Source organism: Nematolebias whitei, chromosome 7 (assembly GCF_014905685.2).
Source record: "Nematolebias whitei isolate Nwh7 chromosome 7, NemWhi1, whole genome shotgun sequence".
Lineage (NCBI taxonomy): Eukaryota > Metazoa > Chordata > Actinopteri > Cyprinodontiformes > Rivulidae > Nematolebias > Nematolebias whitei.
The window spans coordinates 40,373,772-40,392,579 of NC_056504.1; the positions used below are offsets into that span (position 1 = coordinate 40,373,772).

At 38.9% G+C, this 18,808-nt stretch overlaps 1 protein-coding gene across 1 annotated transcript in view; it reads left to right on the forward strand.

The window, feature by feature from the left end:
- Nucleotides 1-18,808, forward strand: part of srgap3 (SLIT-ROBO Rho GTPase activating protein 3) — an 89,597-nt gene that overhangs the window by 69,216 nt on the left and 1,573 nt on the right. The window contains exons 6-20 of the mRNA XM_037679867.1: nt 3,387-3,608; nt 3,726-3,827; nt 4,427-4,624; nt 5,737-5,821; nt 7,595-7,622; nt 8,191-8,293; nt 10,664-10,724; nt 11,211-11,288; nt 11,420-11,554; nt 11,924-12,029; nt 13,660-13,887; nt 14,046-14,119; nt 17,566-17,746; nt 17,855-18,001; nt 18,095-18,410. Coding sequence (XP_037535795.1) covers nt 3,387-3,608; nt 3,726-3,827; nt 4,427-4,624; nt 5,737-5,821; nt 7,595-7,622; nt 8,191-8,293; nt 10,664-10,724; nt 11,211-11,288; nt 11,420-11,554; nt 11,924-12,029; nt 13,660-13,887; nt 14,046-14,119; nt 17,566-17,746; nt 17,855-18,001; nt 18,095-18,410 — 2,064 coding nt within the window. The remainder of the gene's footprint in view (nt 1-3,386; nt 3,609-3,725; nt 3,828-4,426; nt 4,625-5,736; nt 5,822-7,594; nt 7,623-8,190; nt 8,294-10,663; nt 10,725-11,210; nt 11,289-11,419; nt 11,555-11,923; nt 12,030-13,659; nt 13,888-14,045; nt 14,120-17,565; nt 17,747-17,854; nt 18,002-18,094; nt 18,411-18,808) is intronic.

The window sequence follows — 18,808 nt, forward strand, 5'->3', positions numbered from 1 at the left end:
ACGGTTTGGTATGGTATGGTATGGTACGGTACGGTTTGGTATGGTATAGTATGGTATGGTACGGTTTGGTATGGTATGGTAAAAGTACAACTGCAGATGTCTAAAAATCTTTAAAGAAAGTACCAGTAACATTTGATCAAATCAATCAACAAAGTGTAACAAGTTTCAATAAAATTTTGCATCTTTTCATAACTCTGTTGGAGTTGATACAGGAAATGCATGAAATGTAATAAATGTGCAAAAATTCAAAAATGTAATCAACGTGCAACTGTAATGAGACAAACATAAACATGAGACACGAACAATTTAAGCCTCAATCTTCCACCATACAAAGTGCTAATACAGACACGTGAATGTGTTCCTGCTTCGTTTACTTGTTTAAAATGAGGCTAATTTGCTCCCTTCAGACTTGGGTGAGTCAGATATAGACGAAGAGGTGCAACGAGGCATGTGCACAAAGAAGAGAGACAACTTCGTTAGTGTTTAAGAGTTTTAAAGAGGGTTTGCGCAGTGATTTACGTTGCTGTCGGCTGCCTCCAGCTCCCTATGAACTTCCTCAGTACTGTCCTCTACTTAATTACGTTACTTCACACAGCTCTGTGTGATAAGACTCTGTAATTATCCCTCGTGTCGTACTGTGCCAAATCCTATCATTTTATGAGCTCTACCTCATTTTTTCCCCAACATGTACTGAGACGTAATCAGGCATTTAATCAATTAGCAAGACCTACAGATGTGCTAAGGTGCTCTGAATAATGTACCAGACAAAAAAAAAAAAAAAAGGAAGAAATTATTTACATGTATATTTATAATCTATGTTGAACTTATCTTAATTAAGTCTAAGTGAAAGTCAACTAAACACGCTGAAGCATCAGTTGTTTAACGTTCCACCTTGTTGCAGTGATGAGTTTACGGTTGCTAACAGTGTTTGTGCGCCTCCGATGCACCGGTTGTTTCACCTTGAGTGGCCTCACCGTTAATCAAGTTGTTGTTTTTTTAAACCAATCTTTGAACACACTGCAGTTAAGCAACTAAACTAAACTGACAGTAGAATGCCTGTTTGAGAATTTTACACAGGGAGGAAACTCAGTTATTTTGATTATCTGTAAAGTGTTTAAATTAAAGTCAGAGGAAGTACGTGATAAATAAAAACCTCTAAAAGGAAACGGTTTTCTATTGAAGAAAGTCTGCTGCTGCATTTACTGCTCAGTACCATATACTGTAGGATAAGATGTTCCTTTAAAGTACCAGCTGGCATTTAAGTTCAACTTCCTGTGTGAAACCTATAATTTGCAAGCTGGGCATGCATTATATAAGCAAAGATTTAATAGTTTACTAATTACATTTATCAAACTATGATTCTATATGTCTGGAATTACAATAAATTTAATGAATGATTCAACAATTTAACAAATCTAAAAGTAAAACTCTTTTTTTCTTAACAAAAATGATTGCGGACAGCTCTGTAATAGTGTGAATGCCTATGAAGCATTCACACTATTGTGATCCATTTTTCTTCCGTAAGTTTTTCAGCATCTTTCTCGTTCCAGAATTTTTACCAAAATGTTCAGCTCTTTCAAGAAAATCCTGCTGTGACGTTTGGTATTGGTGCAGCTTTTTGAAATATTTAGTTTTTTCTGCCACTTTTTTTCATGGAAAATGAATTGAGCTCATTTTACATCCTTTAAATCTTTAGGTCTGTTTACAACCTTTTACTGCTACTTTCACATTTTGTTCTGGTTCAGCTTCTTTCAGCTGCCTTGTGCAAATTTTAACCTTTTTTTTTTTTTTTTTAGCTATTTTCAGTAAATTAAGCTGTTTTTTCAGCTGCTTTGTGCTTCTTTCAGATTCTTTCTGCCAACTACAACATTTTTGTGCTTCTACTAATTTCTTTCTGCCTTTTTCAGCTTATTTCTGCAAGTTTCAGTTTTTTCTACTATTTCAGCTACTATATAGCTGTTCTTTTTAACTAATTTAAGCTTTTTCAACTACTTCCAGATTTTTGCACTCGTTTAAACTTTTTTCAGCCTAATTCAGCAAAAATGTTCTCTCCACTTCCTTCTTGTAATTTCAGCTTCGTTTTGCCTTTTTAGCTAGTTTTCAGATGTTATTTTTTTTGCTCGTATCAGCTTTTTCCAGATGATTTCCACTTTTTTTTTTAATCATTTCTGCTTCTTTCAGCAAATGTGTTGTTTCTTCTGCTTTTCTTCTGCTTGTTCTAACTTTTCAGCTACTTTTATAAGCAACGTTGCTAGTTTTATCTGTTTTCAAATAAATTCAAGTTTTTCATGGTAATTTCTGCTGCTTTCAGCCCAACTTAACTTTTTTCTGCTAACTTCAGCTTGTCATGCTCCTTTCAGCTTTTTTTCTGCTATTTCAGGTACTTTTTACTTGTTTTGTGGTAAATTTAGCTTTTTCAGCTAAATGCACATTTTTTTAGCTCACTTCAGCATCTTCCACTTCCTTCTGATAGTTTAAGCTTCTTTCTGGATTTTCAGCTAATTTTCAACTATTTTTTGCTAAATTCAGCTTTTTGTTGTTAATTTCATAATTTGTTTTGGTCATTTCTGCTTATTTAAACCTAATTCAGCAAATATGTGTTCTTTCTTCTTTCTTCTGCTAACTTAGGCTTGTTCTTCCATTTCATCTACAATTCAGCATGTTTTTAGCTAATTTCAGCATGTTCTTTTGCAATAAGCATTCACACTGCATTTTCACAGGAAATGCAAGTTCTCTAGTTTATATTAAATTGGGAATTTTCAGAAAAAAGTATTGTTTTTCTTTTATATGATGTACTTTTATGTTCAGAGCTGTGTACACGATTAAAATGTTAATGAGCAAAAATTAGACTGTTAATAATTTGCTATTGTGTATTATTTTCATAAATGTTTCTGTCTGTTATTCTGTTCAGTTGTTTATTTTTAGACCTACGGTGTCAAACAGAAGGGTCTGTAACCTGGTGCCATTTTAGAGAAATTGTTAACCTTTTTTAATAAGCGTTTTTATTATGAAAACACTTTTAAAAAATTGTACTAGAAATAAAAATATATTTTTGATCGCAGTTAATTATAGTTATTAGCAAGAAAGTCTGAATCAAACAATGTTTATTCAGCAAGTCAGAGCTTTGTAAAAATCAAAAATTGGAACTTTGTAGATAACTTTAATCTGTAGCGTTTTATTATAGAACTACAGTTGTTTTTTTATTTGTCATTTCCATTTAGTACAGTTTACTGTATATGAAATGCTGCAATATGTGTTTTGCATCACACAATGAAACCCTACAAATACAGTAATGTGTTTTTCATATCACCATTCTTCTGTCCAACTTAGAATGACGTCATGTAACGTGTGTTATTTTTCTTAAATTATAATTTTTTTCTCCAAAGTGCTGTGACCTGGGCTACCATGCCAGCTTGGCTCGCACCTTTAGGACCTACTTGTCTGCAGAGTACAACCTGGAGACATCTCGCCACGAGGGTCTGGATGTTATTGAAAATGCAGTGGACAACCTGGACTCTCGCAGTGACAAGCACAAGATCATGGATATGCATAACCAGGTGTTCTGTCCTCCGATGCGCTTTGAATACCTGCCGCACATGGGAGACGAGGTAAGAAGATTTAAACGCTTCAGCTGATGTAAATCTTTCTCTGTAGAAAGGCTGTTTTTAATATAGTGAACTTTTACACCAAAGGTTGATCTTTTTTTTTCCTTTCTTCCTCCTCAGGTGTGCCAGGTCAGCGCCCAGCAGCCGGTCCAGACTGAGCTTCTAATGCGATACCACCAACTGCAGTCTCGTTTAGCAACCCTGAAGATTGAGAATGAGGAGGTTAGAATTGATCATTTGTGTCCTCTCTCCCAGTTAAATAAACTTTTTCCTCGGAGCCCTCACACTTTCAAAGAGCAAAATATCAAGTAGAAGGGCCACGTCATCATCTGCTCCCTTTACCCTCTGCAAAAACTGGGAAGGCTGCATGTGCAGACTGTCACAGGGCTCTTTCATATAAAACTGTTTGTTTAATCAGAAAGGCAAGGAAGGCTTTGTTATAAATAGAAGACACAAAGATGTGAATAGAGGTGGTAATGGCTCTGCCTCCTTCTCTGTATTGTGCTCTGGAGGATAATGGAGCAGCCATGACATAACAGGGAATTACTTTTCTTTTTTAAATAAAAAAAAACCTTTGATAATGTCAAAAAGTTATTTTTTTTCCACTCATTTTGTTTACTTGTAGTTTGAATAAGTCTTGCTCTTTACTTACGTAATGATTTATACTCTGATGGTTTATTTTTCAAGGATAAGATCGCTTGCTAAATAATTCAGTCTTGCCTCCGTTAATGCCTTTGCTTACTTGAAATGGAGATGAAACATAAAAAGCATGATCGTTTGTCATCTTTGCTCTTCTCCATACCTTTTCGGAACCTATCCAGGTGAGAAAGACCCTGGATGCCACCATGCAAACACTGCAGGATATGCTGACAGTGGAGGACTTCGACGTGTCGGACGCCTTTCAACACAGCCGCTCTACTGAATCCATCAAGTCTGTGGCCTCGGAGTCGTACATGAACAAGCTCAATGTCGCCAAGAGGAGGGCGAACCAACAAGAGACAGAAACGTTCTACTTCTCTGTGAGTCTACGTCAGACTACTCTGAGTTCATCACTGTTGTTATTTCAATGTGCTTTGAAATCAAACATTACTAAATTTATACATCAACATGACACTAGTACATGCCAGAATTTAAACTCATTTTCAGCATAAACCAGTTAAGACTCCCAGCTACTCCACTCAATATTTTAGTTGACTTTCCATAAATTTGATGAATTTATAGCCATCTATGATTGATTAGATGTAGCACCCACTTTCAAACAGGTTGGCTCCAAAACAGTCAGTTGTAGATGTACAAAGTACATCCAATGGTTGCTTTCTGACAATTTCATATTTAATATACGTATACAGTATTTAATACAGTATTCACACAGTGGTCCATGAGATATTTGGCTAACAGACAAATAAACATTTACTTGATCGCCCACAATCAGCATCAGAAGCATTTGTAATGTGTGTGTGTAGGGGGTACATTGGTGTGTGAGGGGGTCTAGGGAGTGGGGGAAGTTCTTCCCCAGAAAATTTTGAATAAAGTAGATGCCATTTACTGCATTCTGGTGTATTTTAACAGGTTGTTAAACATTACATTTACCTAAATACTCAATTCAATAACTATTTTAGAGCCCCCCCCCCCCCCCCCCACACACACACACACACGTCAAAACTGGCAGAACTGAGCTAGCAGTGCACAATACAGATGCGTTAACTAAGATCATGGCTAAAACCAATGCAAACATGTACCTGTTGTTAGTATTTTATATCGCTTTATAATGTAGCTGTTTTTTGTTTTGTTTTTTTTTTAAATATAATTTTCTTCCATTTATTTATTTTTTCAATTTATATGCTTTCTTTTAAGATTGCCTGCTGTCGTTATTGTCGTCTGTTCAAAACAGGACTCTCTTGTAAACGAGTCCTCGAGGCTCAGTGAGACTCACCTGTATAAATAAAGGTTTCAATTGAAAGATGCTAGAGACATAGCACTCTATGGGTGGGTGGGGGGGTGGGGGGTCCAAATGCATATTTTTTAAAAGTGAAGAATAAAAGCAAATTCATGCTTATTGAGTTTTGGACCAGGCTCGTGTTTGTTGGACATTAGAACTACTCTTGACTCTTGTCTTCATCCCTCCACCTAGAAATTCAAGGAGTACCTGAACGGCAGTAACCTCATCATAAAACTGCAGGCGAAGCACGACCTTTTGAAGCAGACGCTCGGTGAAGGTAAATCTCTTTAGGTTTTTTTTTTAATTTCAGATGTTTTTTAATGCTGAGCACAAGAGCTAGTTTGTTGTCCTGTGATAATAATCCACAAAGACCAGCTCTTCAAAAACGGCTGCCTTCAATGCTGCAGCGGTGTAGTCTTATCACAAATGAGGTATTACGGCTACAAAGACATGAGACATTTTTAAAAGCAGAGACAGGGAATAAAGAGGGAACATTTGTGATTTTCAAAAGAATACTATCACCCTGAAAACAGACAGTTTCTTCTTTGAGGCATTTTTCCCTCCTTTGTTCTTATCTTCACTCGTTGGTGTGTTATCTGGTTAGCACTTTTATAGGAGGATTTCCATTTAAAGGATTGCAGGAAAAAACTAATTTCCTTGGTTCTACCTTTTCCCCGAGGGTGTCCTTGTCACCTCAGCCGGGATGAATGTTTTATGCCCAGTCAATCAGCTGGAGTAAGCCAGGGCCCATTTCTGCAGCTGCTCCTGAGTCAGGGGTTCACATCATATGAGAAAACCCCACACAGAGCCAGCTGAGGCTACACGAATCTCTCACATGATGCCTTTATTTACATGTCAAACTCCAAATTCATTGAAACTTCATCTCAGGACTTCATATCACCCTCGCGATTTCATCTGAAACGAGAAACAATCGGCTGCGTGTTGTCATAAAAACTCCCATTTCACTGCGGTCAAACGTCCACGTCGGAGCGGAGCATATGGTGCCTTCAGGTACCACCCATGTTTAATTATTCAGGTGATCAATCACGCCTGAGTCGTGCTCATTAGCTCAAATCTGGCGTGTTTGTGTATGTGCATGTGTATCAGCATGACAGAAGGAAGGAAATGAGCGCGTTGAGGGCCACATGGCGTTTACATCTTGCTGGGCGATTTAATAAAAACGCGTCAATGTTCAGCATCAAGAAAGGTGGTGCAAAGATATCCGTCAGATTTTGTCTTTGCATTTTCTTTTTGCATTCTCAAAAAAGTCATCTTTAGGGAAATTTACAGTTAATTTTCCCCCATTTGTTTAAACATGTCTTAATTCGAGGCAGGTCTGTCTGCGGTAGAAAGGGCCATCACTCAGTTGAATTATGTATGGGAAAACCTATTTTTTCTCCCCGTATGAACGCTCGAGAGACGTGGTCCCATCTGCTTGTACGATGTGTCGAGGAATGAATTTGCATTAACCACTTTTCTTAGATGCAATAAAGAATAGTGCTGAAATTGTTTATGGCTTTTGTTGTATAACAAATCATCTCTTCCAGGTGACAGCCTCGTTAGTGTTAAATAAAAAAGAATGGTTTAAAAAAACATGCAGGGCCGACGTTGAAATGAGTGAACAGGACGTTTTATTGTGTTTGATTATGTTGCCTTTTTAAAAAAAATCAGTCAAAAGTAAGAATATATGTAATATTTGCATGTGTTGTAGGAAAGCTATAACAAAAGACTCAATGAACCGGCACTGACATTGTTCAGCGTCACTGCTGGACCCCTCCCCAATCAAACACACACATTGCAGCTGCCGTCCTAGGTCTAAGGTCTGAGACCCTTCGGGGGGGGGGATCTGTGTCCCCTGAGGGTGACGGCTCGAAGGCTTTGTCAAACGAATGGTGTTAGCACAGCTCTATTCATTCCCCTCCTCAACGGGGATGTTGTCTGTCATGAAATCCTTTAGTGAGTCAGGAGGAGTCTGTATAATGTGCCACATAAAGACACAAGAATATAACAAGTTCCTCGTGTGTGTGTGTGTGTGTGTGTTTTCCCTCAGGGGAGAGAGCCGAGTGTGGAACGACAAGGTAAGATGGTGTTTTTAAAGTGAGCAGTTTCTAATCCCTGCTTTCCCGTCACAGCCATCTGTTTATTCCATTCATCTCTGGAATTTACACCATGAAATTCCACTGTGGTAGAAAAAGGTACAATTACACTAGAATATATTTGAACAGTCGAGTAAAAACAAACAGGACACTGACGGGAGACTTTCTAATATGTACAAAAGAGACACAAGACATGTCTAAATAAATCTCATGCTTACCCATTGTGTAAAAACTGGTATGAAAGTAAGTACAAATTATGAAGGGTTGTCTTGTCCTTCATTGTCCTATAAGTTAATCTTTTTATATTGCATATATTCTGAATATTACTCAATAATACTCAATAAAGAAAGTGATTTTCACATATTTTTGTTTTCTTAAAAAAAAAAAAGTTTAAGCCCCATTTCATCTGTAGCATTCAAAGGGTTACATTTGGTCAGTTATTTGGGCGTTTTAGTACCGGTACTCTATTTTTCTGCTTGTTTTTAACCCTGTTTGGTTCTATAGTTTCACAGACTGTGGTGTTTTTGTCCCCCTTGTTCATCACTGCCAGGCCCCCCACCCTTCCCCCCAAGCCACAGAAAACGCAGAAACCTAGGCCACGCTCCATGTATAACCATAGGCTGTTTAATGGCGACATGGAGACCTTCATCAAGGTACCACCTGGTGGTGTTTGTTTGACTGAGCGTCCCGTGTGGAGCTGAAGGGAAGGCAGTTAAAGCCTCTCATCCTCTTCCTCACTTTGGTTTCTTGGCTTTTCCCTGTTCCAGCTGCTCTTGATCACAATATAACACCTCAGTTTAACCTCTGATCCTCCCTCTGACCGTAGTTCTGCTGGTGTAGACACAGCGGCTGTACGCTGTAGATTTATTTATGTTGGGCTTTTTTTCTAAATCCAGTCACTCTGAGAGCACGGAGACAGCTCTCTGCTCTGTCTCTTGCTGTCCCCGATCCCGACAGCATTCTGCAGCCTTCCTATTGTCATTCCCTGAGCTTAACCATCTTTAACCTCCAGAGGGATCATTTCTCATTTAAGCTTTGAGGTAACTTTGTTTTTCTGTCTTCCGCTTTTCTGTGCTTTGCTGCTTTCTGTCCCAGAGGAAGAAGGAATGCCCGTACCCGTATTCAGGTATAACATTTGTTAACGAATGTTGGAAAGGCTACAAAGAAGTCCCCAAACTAACATTTAACTAACAGCTTTGACGTTTTTTTCTTCAGCTGTGCTACGCGTGCAAACCTAGCAAACTATTTTCTACTGTTTGAACTATTGTTTTAAAAATTTCTGCCTGATTTTCAGTTGTTTATCCAGCACATTTTAGTTGATGCTATAGAACCTGTTTCTAGAATCTGTGACATTGTATACTTACAGGATATATAGGTGTATAAATATATATATATGTATAGGATAGTCTGTTCATTTTTGAAGGACGGTTTTGTCAATTAGTTGTTCATAGTTGGTTGTTTATCAGCCGTAACATCAGCCATAGAGCACTGAGTATGAAATATAATAATATAATAATATAATAATAATAATATAATAATAAATATAATAATTCAATTATAAGCATCGATATGCTTAAAATCTAAATAAATTGATAATTACATTGTACTAACCGGTGTACTTTGGTTTTTAAGCACAGTTCACCCATTACAAAAATGTAGCCTGCACCACTGGGTGGACAGATACAGTTAGCAGCCTCAGCACAATCATCGTTCTATCTATGCACCATCTGCGCACGTGCATTTGTGCAGTAACGAGAATGTTATTCGGTTAAAAAAACAGCAACAACCTGTCATGCAAAAAGTTCAGTGATTTGATGTTAACTAATGTAGTGTTCTTTTACAGTGGTGTATTTAATTTTTTAAGAAAAGGTTGTTGTATAAACCTGAAAAATGACAATTAAAACAAGCTCTTTTTGAGCTAACCATTAGCCTAGCCTGGACAAAAACTTCTGTTTTTTTTTTCCATACTTTGTGCTCTATGACTAATGCTAATTACACGCCAACAATTAAAAACTATTTAACAAAACACAGTTTAAAAAAAAATGAACAAACGATCCCTTTAAAGAGATAGAGCTGGGTTCTGTGGAAACGTTATGAATGATTCAAATGTTATGTACAGATGGATTTTAAATGGTAAATGCACTGTATTTATATAGCACTTTTCTATCTAATCAAGATACTCAAAGCACTTTACAACACAGTCTGCGCCCTCATTTACCTCCACACGCTCATTCATAAAGCTCTCTAACATATCTCTACCAAGCTGATTGAACAAATACTTCTATAGACAGTAATCAGTGCTTTTAGATCACATTCATACACATCACATCAGAGACAGTGAGGGGTTCACTGTCTTGCCCAGGGACACTTGAACATGTGACTGCTGGTGGAATCGAACCCTCAACTCTCCCAGTGGAGGACTGCCCTAACCACTCAGCCACAGCTGCCCCAAAATTAAAAGTAAAGTTAAAATACATTTTTGACAAAACCGATGAGCTAATGACTAGTCAGAGTGAGGCCACTCAGACTAGCTGTTAGTTTGAACTGTGATAATTTACATATAATTCTATGGCCATTTGCATATGCAAACAGTGGCAGCAGCAGCTGGCTGTAGCACATCCAGTTTAACCTGCAGCACTTCTGACTGGAATGCAGTTTTTCTGCCAGAATAACCAGGTAATGAGAAATTAACAGCTCAGGTTTATAAAATAGTGTTAAAGCACTTAAAGTGGTTTTAAGATTATCTACTTTGGTCCTGTTTGGACGAGCTTGCCGATGTCGCCAGAGGTAAACTTTGTTTCTTCAAACTGAGGCCACTCTAAAATCTAGTTATCGATGACAGGTAAGATTAAAATTGTTCATAAACGTTCCACAGAACCATGCTTTAAAAGACGTGAATAATCACTTTAATGCTGTATTTTGATACTGTAATCATTATTAAATATTAGCATTTAAATATTCACTGCTTTTTTAATTATAAATATTCTTGTCATTTTTTATGATTTTATGTGATTTCTTTACAGGATTCGGGTCAACCGATTCCCATCGTTGTGGAAAGTTGTATCAGATACATCAATCTTTATGGTGAGTTTTGTCATTGTGCTGTTTCAGCTGATGCTTTTGTCCAGAGGCCGACCTGCACGTTCTCCGTCTCTGTCTCACAAGTGCTCAGCTGGCTGTCAATTATCTGACAAGCTCAGAACAGATTTCATACTGAGTGTTGAGGCCTCAACTTTGTTTGGTCACCTGCATGCTTCCCTCCTTCTTTCCAGTTCTTCACGTCTACCTTCATATCTGTCCTCAGCTCACTGTTCGGGCCTGAAGGTCTGTGCTCTGGATCTGGACCTAATGAAGCTACAGAAAACTGATTAGATCCATCTAACTAAAACCATATGCTGCCGGCTCGCTCAGGGGCCCTCTCCTGGAAAAAATACGCATGTCTCTTTATGACTAGATTACATTTCCTGCTCTGTGTTATGTGTTTCCAATGGTCTGTCATGAAGCTGGTAAAGTGGTTTGGAGGTTGCTGCGGCTCAGAATCCGTCAAAGTCTGGTTTGAATTTCTCCTAGGGCTGCAGCAGCAGGGAATATTTCGTGTGCCAGGATCGCAGGTGGAGGTCAACGATATCAAAAACTCGTTTGAGAGAGGTGAGTCCGAACAGCACATTTTTGCTTTTCGTGTCAAAAACCGAAACCAAAAAGATAAACGAGAGCGAGGCACTGTATTTGGCTCGACAAATTCCAACTTCTGAAAGCTCGTAAATCCTTTTCTATATTAGGTGAAGATCCCCTGATTGATGACCAGAATGAGCATGATATTAACTCGGTAGCGGGCGTGCTGAAGCTCTACTTCAGAGGACTGGAAAACCCTCTTTTCCCAAAGGAGCGTTTCCTGGACTTCATCGCTACCATCAGTGAGTAAAAATAAAAAAAAAACACTTCAAGCAGTTTGGAGTGAACTATATTGGAAAAAAAAAAATGCATTTAACACTTAAAAAAAAAAAAAACTGAGAGGAGAAAGGTCACACAGTGCAACACATGGAAGTAATATAAACAGCAGCACTTCGGTTCTGATGTCTATCAGACATGTGTGGACCACATCAGTCTGTTGTGAGCAAGTTCACCAAAAACCACGTTTCCGGCTGTTTCTAATTGGCTGAGCACATCACTTTAGTGAAAGAGGGCACATCAGAGACAAACATCAGTTTTCAAAATGTTTACAGTCCTTTGTTTTGGTGCGGTTGTTTCTCTTTTTATTTTACTTCTTTAAATCTGTGTTTCAGAGCTGGAATCAGGGCCTGAGCGAGCGCATCACATCCAGCAGATCATCGTGACTCTTCCTCGGACTGTCATAATTGTTATGAGATACCTTTTTGCTTTTCTCAATCAGTGAGTTACCCGAAACACCTTAAGCCATGACTGTTTTTCTGCAGAAAAGGGTCAATAATAAGTTTATTCCTTGCATAATAAGACCTTGAATCTTGTATCTTTGTACCTTTTGATTGTGGTGCACGTTGGATGCGTTTTCAAGCCGATGTTGCATCTCGACTTTATGTGAAGTTTGAATTTATTTGAAAGTAGATTTTTCTGCAACATGTCTGTTACATCACAAAACCCTCAAATGAGGACACTGACGTTTCCTAAAGCAACTGTAATACTTACATAACTAAAATGTTAATTAAATGGCAGCAAACACACAGCTTTAAGGGTTTATTTGTGGATTTTTTTGAGGCAGCTTTTGGGACAGCACTAAGTTCAAAAAGGTTAAGGGACATTTATATTCAATTCAATTCAATTCAAATTCAAAAATACTTTATTAATCCCAGAGGGAAATTAAATGTTGTTGTAACTTATCATCCTGGTTTCATTAAAGAGTTGTTATAGATGCTGATGGCTGTGGGCAGGAAGGATCTCTTGTAGCGGTCTGTCCTACAACGTATTTGAAGAAGCCTCTGACTGAAGACACTTTGTTGTTGTATGACAGTCTGATGAAGAGGATGCTGAGGGTTGTCTATAATGTTCTTCATTTTATGAAGAATCCTTCTTTGAACAATCATCTCCAAAGGTTCTAGAGGAGTCCCCAGAACTGAGCCAGCCTTCTTTATGAGCTTGTTGATCTTTTTTAAGTCACTTGCTCTGGTGCTGCTGCCCCAGCAGATGATGGCAGAAGAGATGATGCTCTCTACAACAGACTTATAGAAGATATGCAGCATCTTGCTGCAAACATTGAAGGACTTCAGCTTCCTCAAGAAGTACAGTCTGCTCTGTCCCTTCTTGTAGACGCTTCACTGTTGCATTTCCAGTCCAGTCTATTGTCCAGGTGAACTCCAAGGTATTTATACTTCTCCACCACCTCCACTTCTTCTCCCATGATGAAAATAGGGTTGGATCTGTTCCTGATTCTCCTGAAATCTACAATCATCTCCTTTGTTTTGTTCACATTCAAGATGAGATGATTGTTTCCACACCATGCCACAAAACGGTCCACCAGTTCCCTGTACTCAGCTTCTTGTCCATTTCTGATACACCCAACCACTGCAGAGTCATCTGAATATTTCTGCAGATGACAGGAGTCTGTTTTGTGCTGGAAATCTGTGGTGTACAGAGTGAAAATGAATGGTGAGAGTACAGTCCCCTGTGGTGCTCCTGAGCTACTGACCACCTGGTTAGACACACAACCCTTCAGTCTCACAAACTGTGGTCTGTCCGTCAGGTAGTCTTTGATCCAGGCGATTGTTGAGGTCTCCACCTGAGTCTTCTGAAGTTTCTGACAAAGCAAATCAGGCTGGATTGTGTTAAATGCATATACTGTTCAATATTGTTTGGCATGATGGAGTTTTGTACAAAGAAACAAACTAGACTACCACTAGAAATTCTTAAATGGGCCGTCTCACAGTGGAGAATTCAGTTTAACATATTTAGGTTTTCTGATGTTTTTCTAAAGGTTTCAATGTGAATCCATTTGTTAACCTAAACAAAACAAGAAAAAAGCCATAACGCTCCTGTCCTGTCCCTTCAGTCTTTCCCAGTACAGCGATGAGAACATGATGGATCCCTACAATTTAGCCATCTGCTTCGGCCCGACTCTGATGCCCATCCCGGACGGCCAGGATCCTGTGGTGTGTCAGGCGCACGTTAACGAAGTCATTAAGACCATCATTATCCACCACGAGGTCATTTTTCCTAATCAGCGAGAGCTGGACGGACCGGTGTATGAGAAGTGCATGACCGGTGGGGAAGAGTACTGGTGGGTTCATCAGCTGATGCAAATAACAATGAAATATGCATGAACTGTGGTGTTCTGCTTTGTGTTTTATCAGCTTACCCTCCTGCTCAGATGTGTTGGTTTTTAATACATTTACAAATTAACAGCGTCGCCTTTTCACTTTGCATTTGAACCTTCAGCGACAGCCCTCACAGTGAACCTGGAACCATCGATGAAGCTGATAATGGAACAGAGCCACACACCAGTGATGAAGGTTAGTGTTTTCTCTCTAGTCTGGGCTCCTTTCGTAGCTTTAGGCTATTATTGTTTGTTCACACTGGCCTTTTTTTTTAGGCCTTTTGAACTTTATTGCCAAATATTACAACACGGGCTCCTCATAAGAAAGCACGATGTTGTTTTACAAGTCCTTGTGGCCTCAAGAGCAGCCTGACCTGTTTTATTAGGTTCTCCTCTGTTCAAGTTTGAGCTGCAGCAGCTTCTGGTGGCAGAGGCTTATGTGAAGTCTGAAGCTGAAGGCAACTAGAGTAAGCAGTGCTGGCATGCAGCGCAGCCTCTTTGATTCGCGTTGTGTGAGTGTGTGTGTGTTCCCCCCCTCCTCTCCTGCTCGCTCTTTGTTCGATGTTAGTCAGCGATTCTCCTGGGAGTTTCTCCTTTGTATAGTGTTTCCCCCCACTCGTCCTCTGAGCTTTGAGTACATAACTGGGCCAAGTGCAAAAGCCAAAATGTTGGTTTTACACAGAATCATGTGTCCTGTGCTGTTAAGAAAGGAGCCTGTGTTGAACCTCTCTTTGATTCTCATCTTTGTAGCTGGCTTTGTTTGTAACAAGTGCTGACGCCATGATTTTTTTTTTTTTGTTGTTGTTGCTTTGTCTCATTCAGAAAAGTGTACACTCCTCAGCCTTGATGCAGGATTTTATTTTATTTTTTAATTAGATTACAAGCTCTGGGGTTGCACTTTGTGTCCTCTGGCTCATTTTTCATGAAAGAAAAGCAGATTAATGTTAATGGGGAGCTTATCTCCTGCAGTGATAACAGCAGCTTTTCTATTTTAATTTCATCATGTTTGAAGGAGAAAAAAAAAACATTAAAAATTAGTCTCAAGATTTTGTTTCAACATTCATCTCTGGTGGATTTTTAGCATGAAACTTTCTGGGTGTTTTTATCTTTGCAGGCTGTTTTGCTTGTTCAGAGGTTTGTGCTGTGAAACAGTTAGCACTGACTGACTCCTGCTGGATGGATGGAAAACAAAACACAGCAGGGTTAATTCTGAAAAACCTTCTATAACTGGAACACTATATAATGTTTTCTTAACATAACATATTAATTTGTTAGTCAATCTTTTATTGAATACAAAAGTGCATAAACATAAAGTTTAAATGTAGATTTAGTTTAAGAAATGTTGCTGATTTTAAGTTCTGATGGGTGATGAGTGTAGTTTTTGGGGTGAACAGTTTGACTTTAGCACTTTTTTTTAAATTCTGGAAGCAATTAGTTTGGTGTTATCTTACTGAATTAACTGTCTTCCTTGAAAAAAAAAATCTAATTTTATGGATGATGAGTGTGGTGAGGTTGCATATACAGTAGTCCCTCGTTTATCGCAGGGGATCCTTACCCTGAAGCTATGCGATAAGTGAAAAACTGCCAAGTAGGAATAGCAGTACAAGTAAAAAGTAGTAGTTTATACATATATATATATATATATATATATATATATATATATATATATATATATATATATAAGGTGTGTAACGGTACGCTAAAATCACATTTCGGTTAGGTTCAGTTTCAAGGAGGGCTCGGTTCGATTAATTCTCGGTACAAAAAAGGCCAAAATAAAGACTTTCAAAACATTTATTTTGAAAATATGCCAAGTAAACAATATGTTTGTATAAAAATAAATTTAAAAAAATTCCCTGAAGAGGAAGAAGACTAAGCTGCTCAGCGCTCGGTGACATCCTCAGACTGCAAACACAAAGAGGTAAAAAAAAAAAAAAATGTGTTAATAAGATTATAATTTTAAATTAAAAAAGTTAATTAGATCACAATAATACTATAACATTACCTCTTCTTGCACGGTCATCATTTCTGTTATGAGGTGGTTGAAGATCCTCTCTGGCTCATCATCATCAGGGCAGGGCTTTAATCTGGGCTCCAGGGCTTGTTGACAAAATCAGTTTGAGCTTTTTCATAAAGTGCTGCTACAACTTTTTTTTTACCAGAGCTGCAGAAAAAGCTGCTTCTGCACTTTTGTGCAGCCCTTAATGCAGAATAAGCGTCCTGCTGCAGCTGATCAGTTGTTCTGCGTGCAGAGGTTTCAAGCTCTCTGGCAGCGCTCTCGGCCTCGCCCACTTCTCCGCTGCAGAGCAAATATATGACATGCTGCAGGAGGAAGCTTATACCGCAGTTGTGGGCTGCACACAGGTGCTAAATAATTTTGAATAATTTATTTTTAATAAAAATTCCAATGCTGATCGTGTGGCGCACCCATCAATGGCCAATTTTGTGTTATGTCCAATCTTACTTTGAAAAACCGTGAAGTAGCGAGTCCACGAAAAACGAACCGTGAAGTAGCGAGGGACTACTGTAGTGCAAAATAAAAATAATCTTCTGGCTTCTGTCATGGACCAAAACCTTCGCGGTTTTAGCTTTGGTGTGGAAATAATGCCACGTTGAAATCAGGGTTGCCAGATTTACGTAATCACATGTTTTTACCTCCTCCTTTTCTCTATTATGTGCATATGTTCACCAAACACAACACATGTCTCATCTTACAACACCTTCACTCAGCACATGTGACAGTTTGGGTCAAAATATTATAATTTTAAAGCAACAGTACAATAGTTCATCATTGCTTATCTGGCAACCCTGGTTGAATTGTCCCTCTCTCAGACCAGTGCTGAACATCTGGTCCTAATGTGAGGGTTAGGAGTTTTGAGTTAGAGTTGGGCTGGTGAAGATTCTCAGTCATCCAGGACATGGTAAATTCAAAAAAGTTCAAGTCAAAAACAGCTGGGCTTTATTTATTTATATTTTGTAACCGTTAAAGTTAGGTTTAGGGTCAACGCATGAATTGAGTTTAGGTTAAGATTAGTATGTATTGTAATGTTAGGTTCAGTAAAGGTCAGAGTCAGGCTACGGAAATGAATGGAAGTCAATTTAATGTCTCAATAAAGATAAAAATACAAACTGGCATGTTTTAAAGCTGCAGTGCTTAAAGCTCAAACATTTTACCAGTACTGGTTGTGAGCCAGTAAATATATACAATTATACTACTTTTTGTGGTTGTAGTTGTTGTTGTTGATACACTTTATAGTAAAATCCTGAACTTCTTGCTCATCCATGCACTTTCTAGAGGAGTGGAAGCCTCTCCTTTTTAATACTTCAAATCTCAGCTTTACAATGTCAGTTTTTTTTTCTAAATGAACGATTATACACTTTTTTTAACATAGTTTTAGGTTTGTGCCTTTTGTTGTATTTTTTATTTTATTTTAAGTTACGATTATATCTTAAAAGATTTTCAAATGATTGAATTCTTTGGCCTTTTAATGTGTCTTGATGGCTTTATATTATTTTGGGCAAGAAATAAATTAGTTTTCACCTCGTTTATCTGTTAGTTAGGCTTTAACCAGAAGCAGCTGTCTTGACGCTAATCGTGTGTTGCTATATTTTTCTGATGGGTCTTTACTTTGTGTTTTTCAGAAGTGGAGCAGATCGAGGCCATCGCTAAGTTTGACTACGTTGGTCGAACTCCCAGGGAGTTGTCCTTCAAGAAGGGAGCCTCTCTGCTTCTGTACCACAGAGCGTCTGAAGACTGGTGGGAGGGCCGACATAACGGAGTCGATGGCCTCATCCCACATCAGTATATTGTAGTACAAGACCTGTACGTGACATTCATGTGAAGAAACGAGTCGTTTCTCTTCAGTTTGCTATTGTTAGTGATTTATAATAACTTTAACTGGATGTTTGCTATTCATTTGTCTGCTCTCAGGGATGATGCGTTCTCAGATAACCTCAGCCAGAAAGCGGACAGCGAAGCGAGCAGTGGACCGCTGCTCGAAGAAAAAAGCTCCTCCAAGAATGACCTTCCATCACCATGCGAGCAGTCACCAGATTACTTCGGAGGAGTCATGGGAAGGTGGATACAATTTAAAGGCACACTTTTCAAGTTTGAACAGTTCTGAACCGTGAGGGGTTTTCCTGATGGTTGTGTTTCTGTCCCTGTCTGCAGGGTTAGGTTACGATCGGATGGAGCTGCCATCCCGCGCCGTCGGAGCGGCGCCGAAACCCACAGTCCAACCAGGGTGGCCGACACCCCGCCGCGGGCGGCTGCCTGTCCGAGCAGTCCTCACAAGATGTCCATCAGCAAGGGCCGCATGGAAAGCCCTGAAAAAAGGAGGCTTGGTACTTTTGGTAGTGCGGGCAGCATTAACTACCCAGACAGGAAGATGTACCCTGAGGGCCACCCACTGAGACCAGTAACAGGGGCCACACGCCACAGCAGCCTTGGGGACCACAAAACACTGGAGACTGAAGCTTTAGCTGAGGTACAAGTTTGCCCTGAAGGAGTCATTAACCAAGAATAAAACAAGTTTAGAATGCAGTAGTCCCTAGCTACTTCGCAGTTCATTTTTCACAGGCTCGCTCTATCGCTGTTTTTTAAAATAAGATTGGACATGACACACAACTGGCTGACTGATGAATGATCCGCACGATCGGCATGGAATTTTATTTAGAATTAATTATTTTTAAATATTTAGCACCTCCTGCGCCTCTGTGCAACTCATACTGCAGGATAAGCGTCCTGCTGCAGCTGATCAGCTGTTCTCTATATACATATTTATATATATACAGTAGTCCCTTGTTTATCGCGGGGGATCTGTACTCTGAAGCCCGCAATAAGTGAAAAACCATAAAGTAGTGATAGTAGTACAAGTAGTAAGTA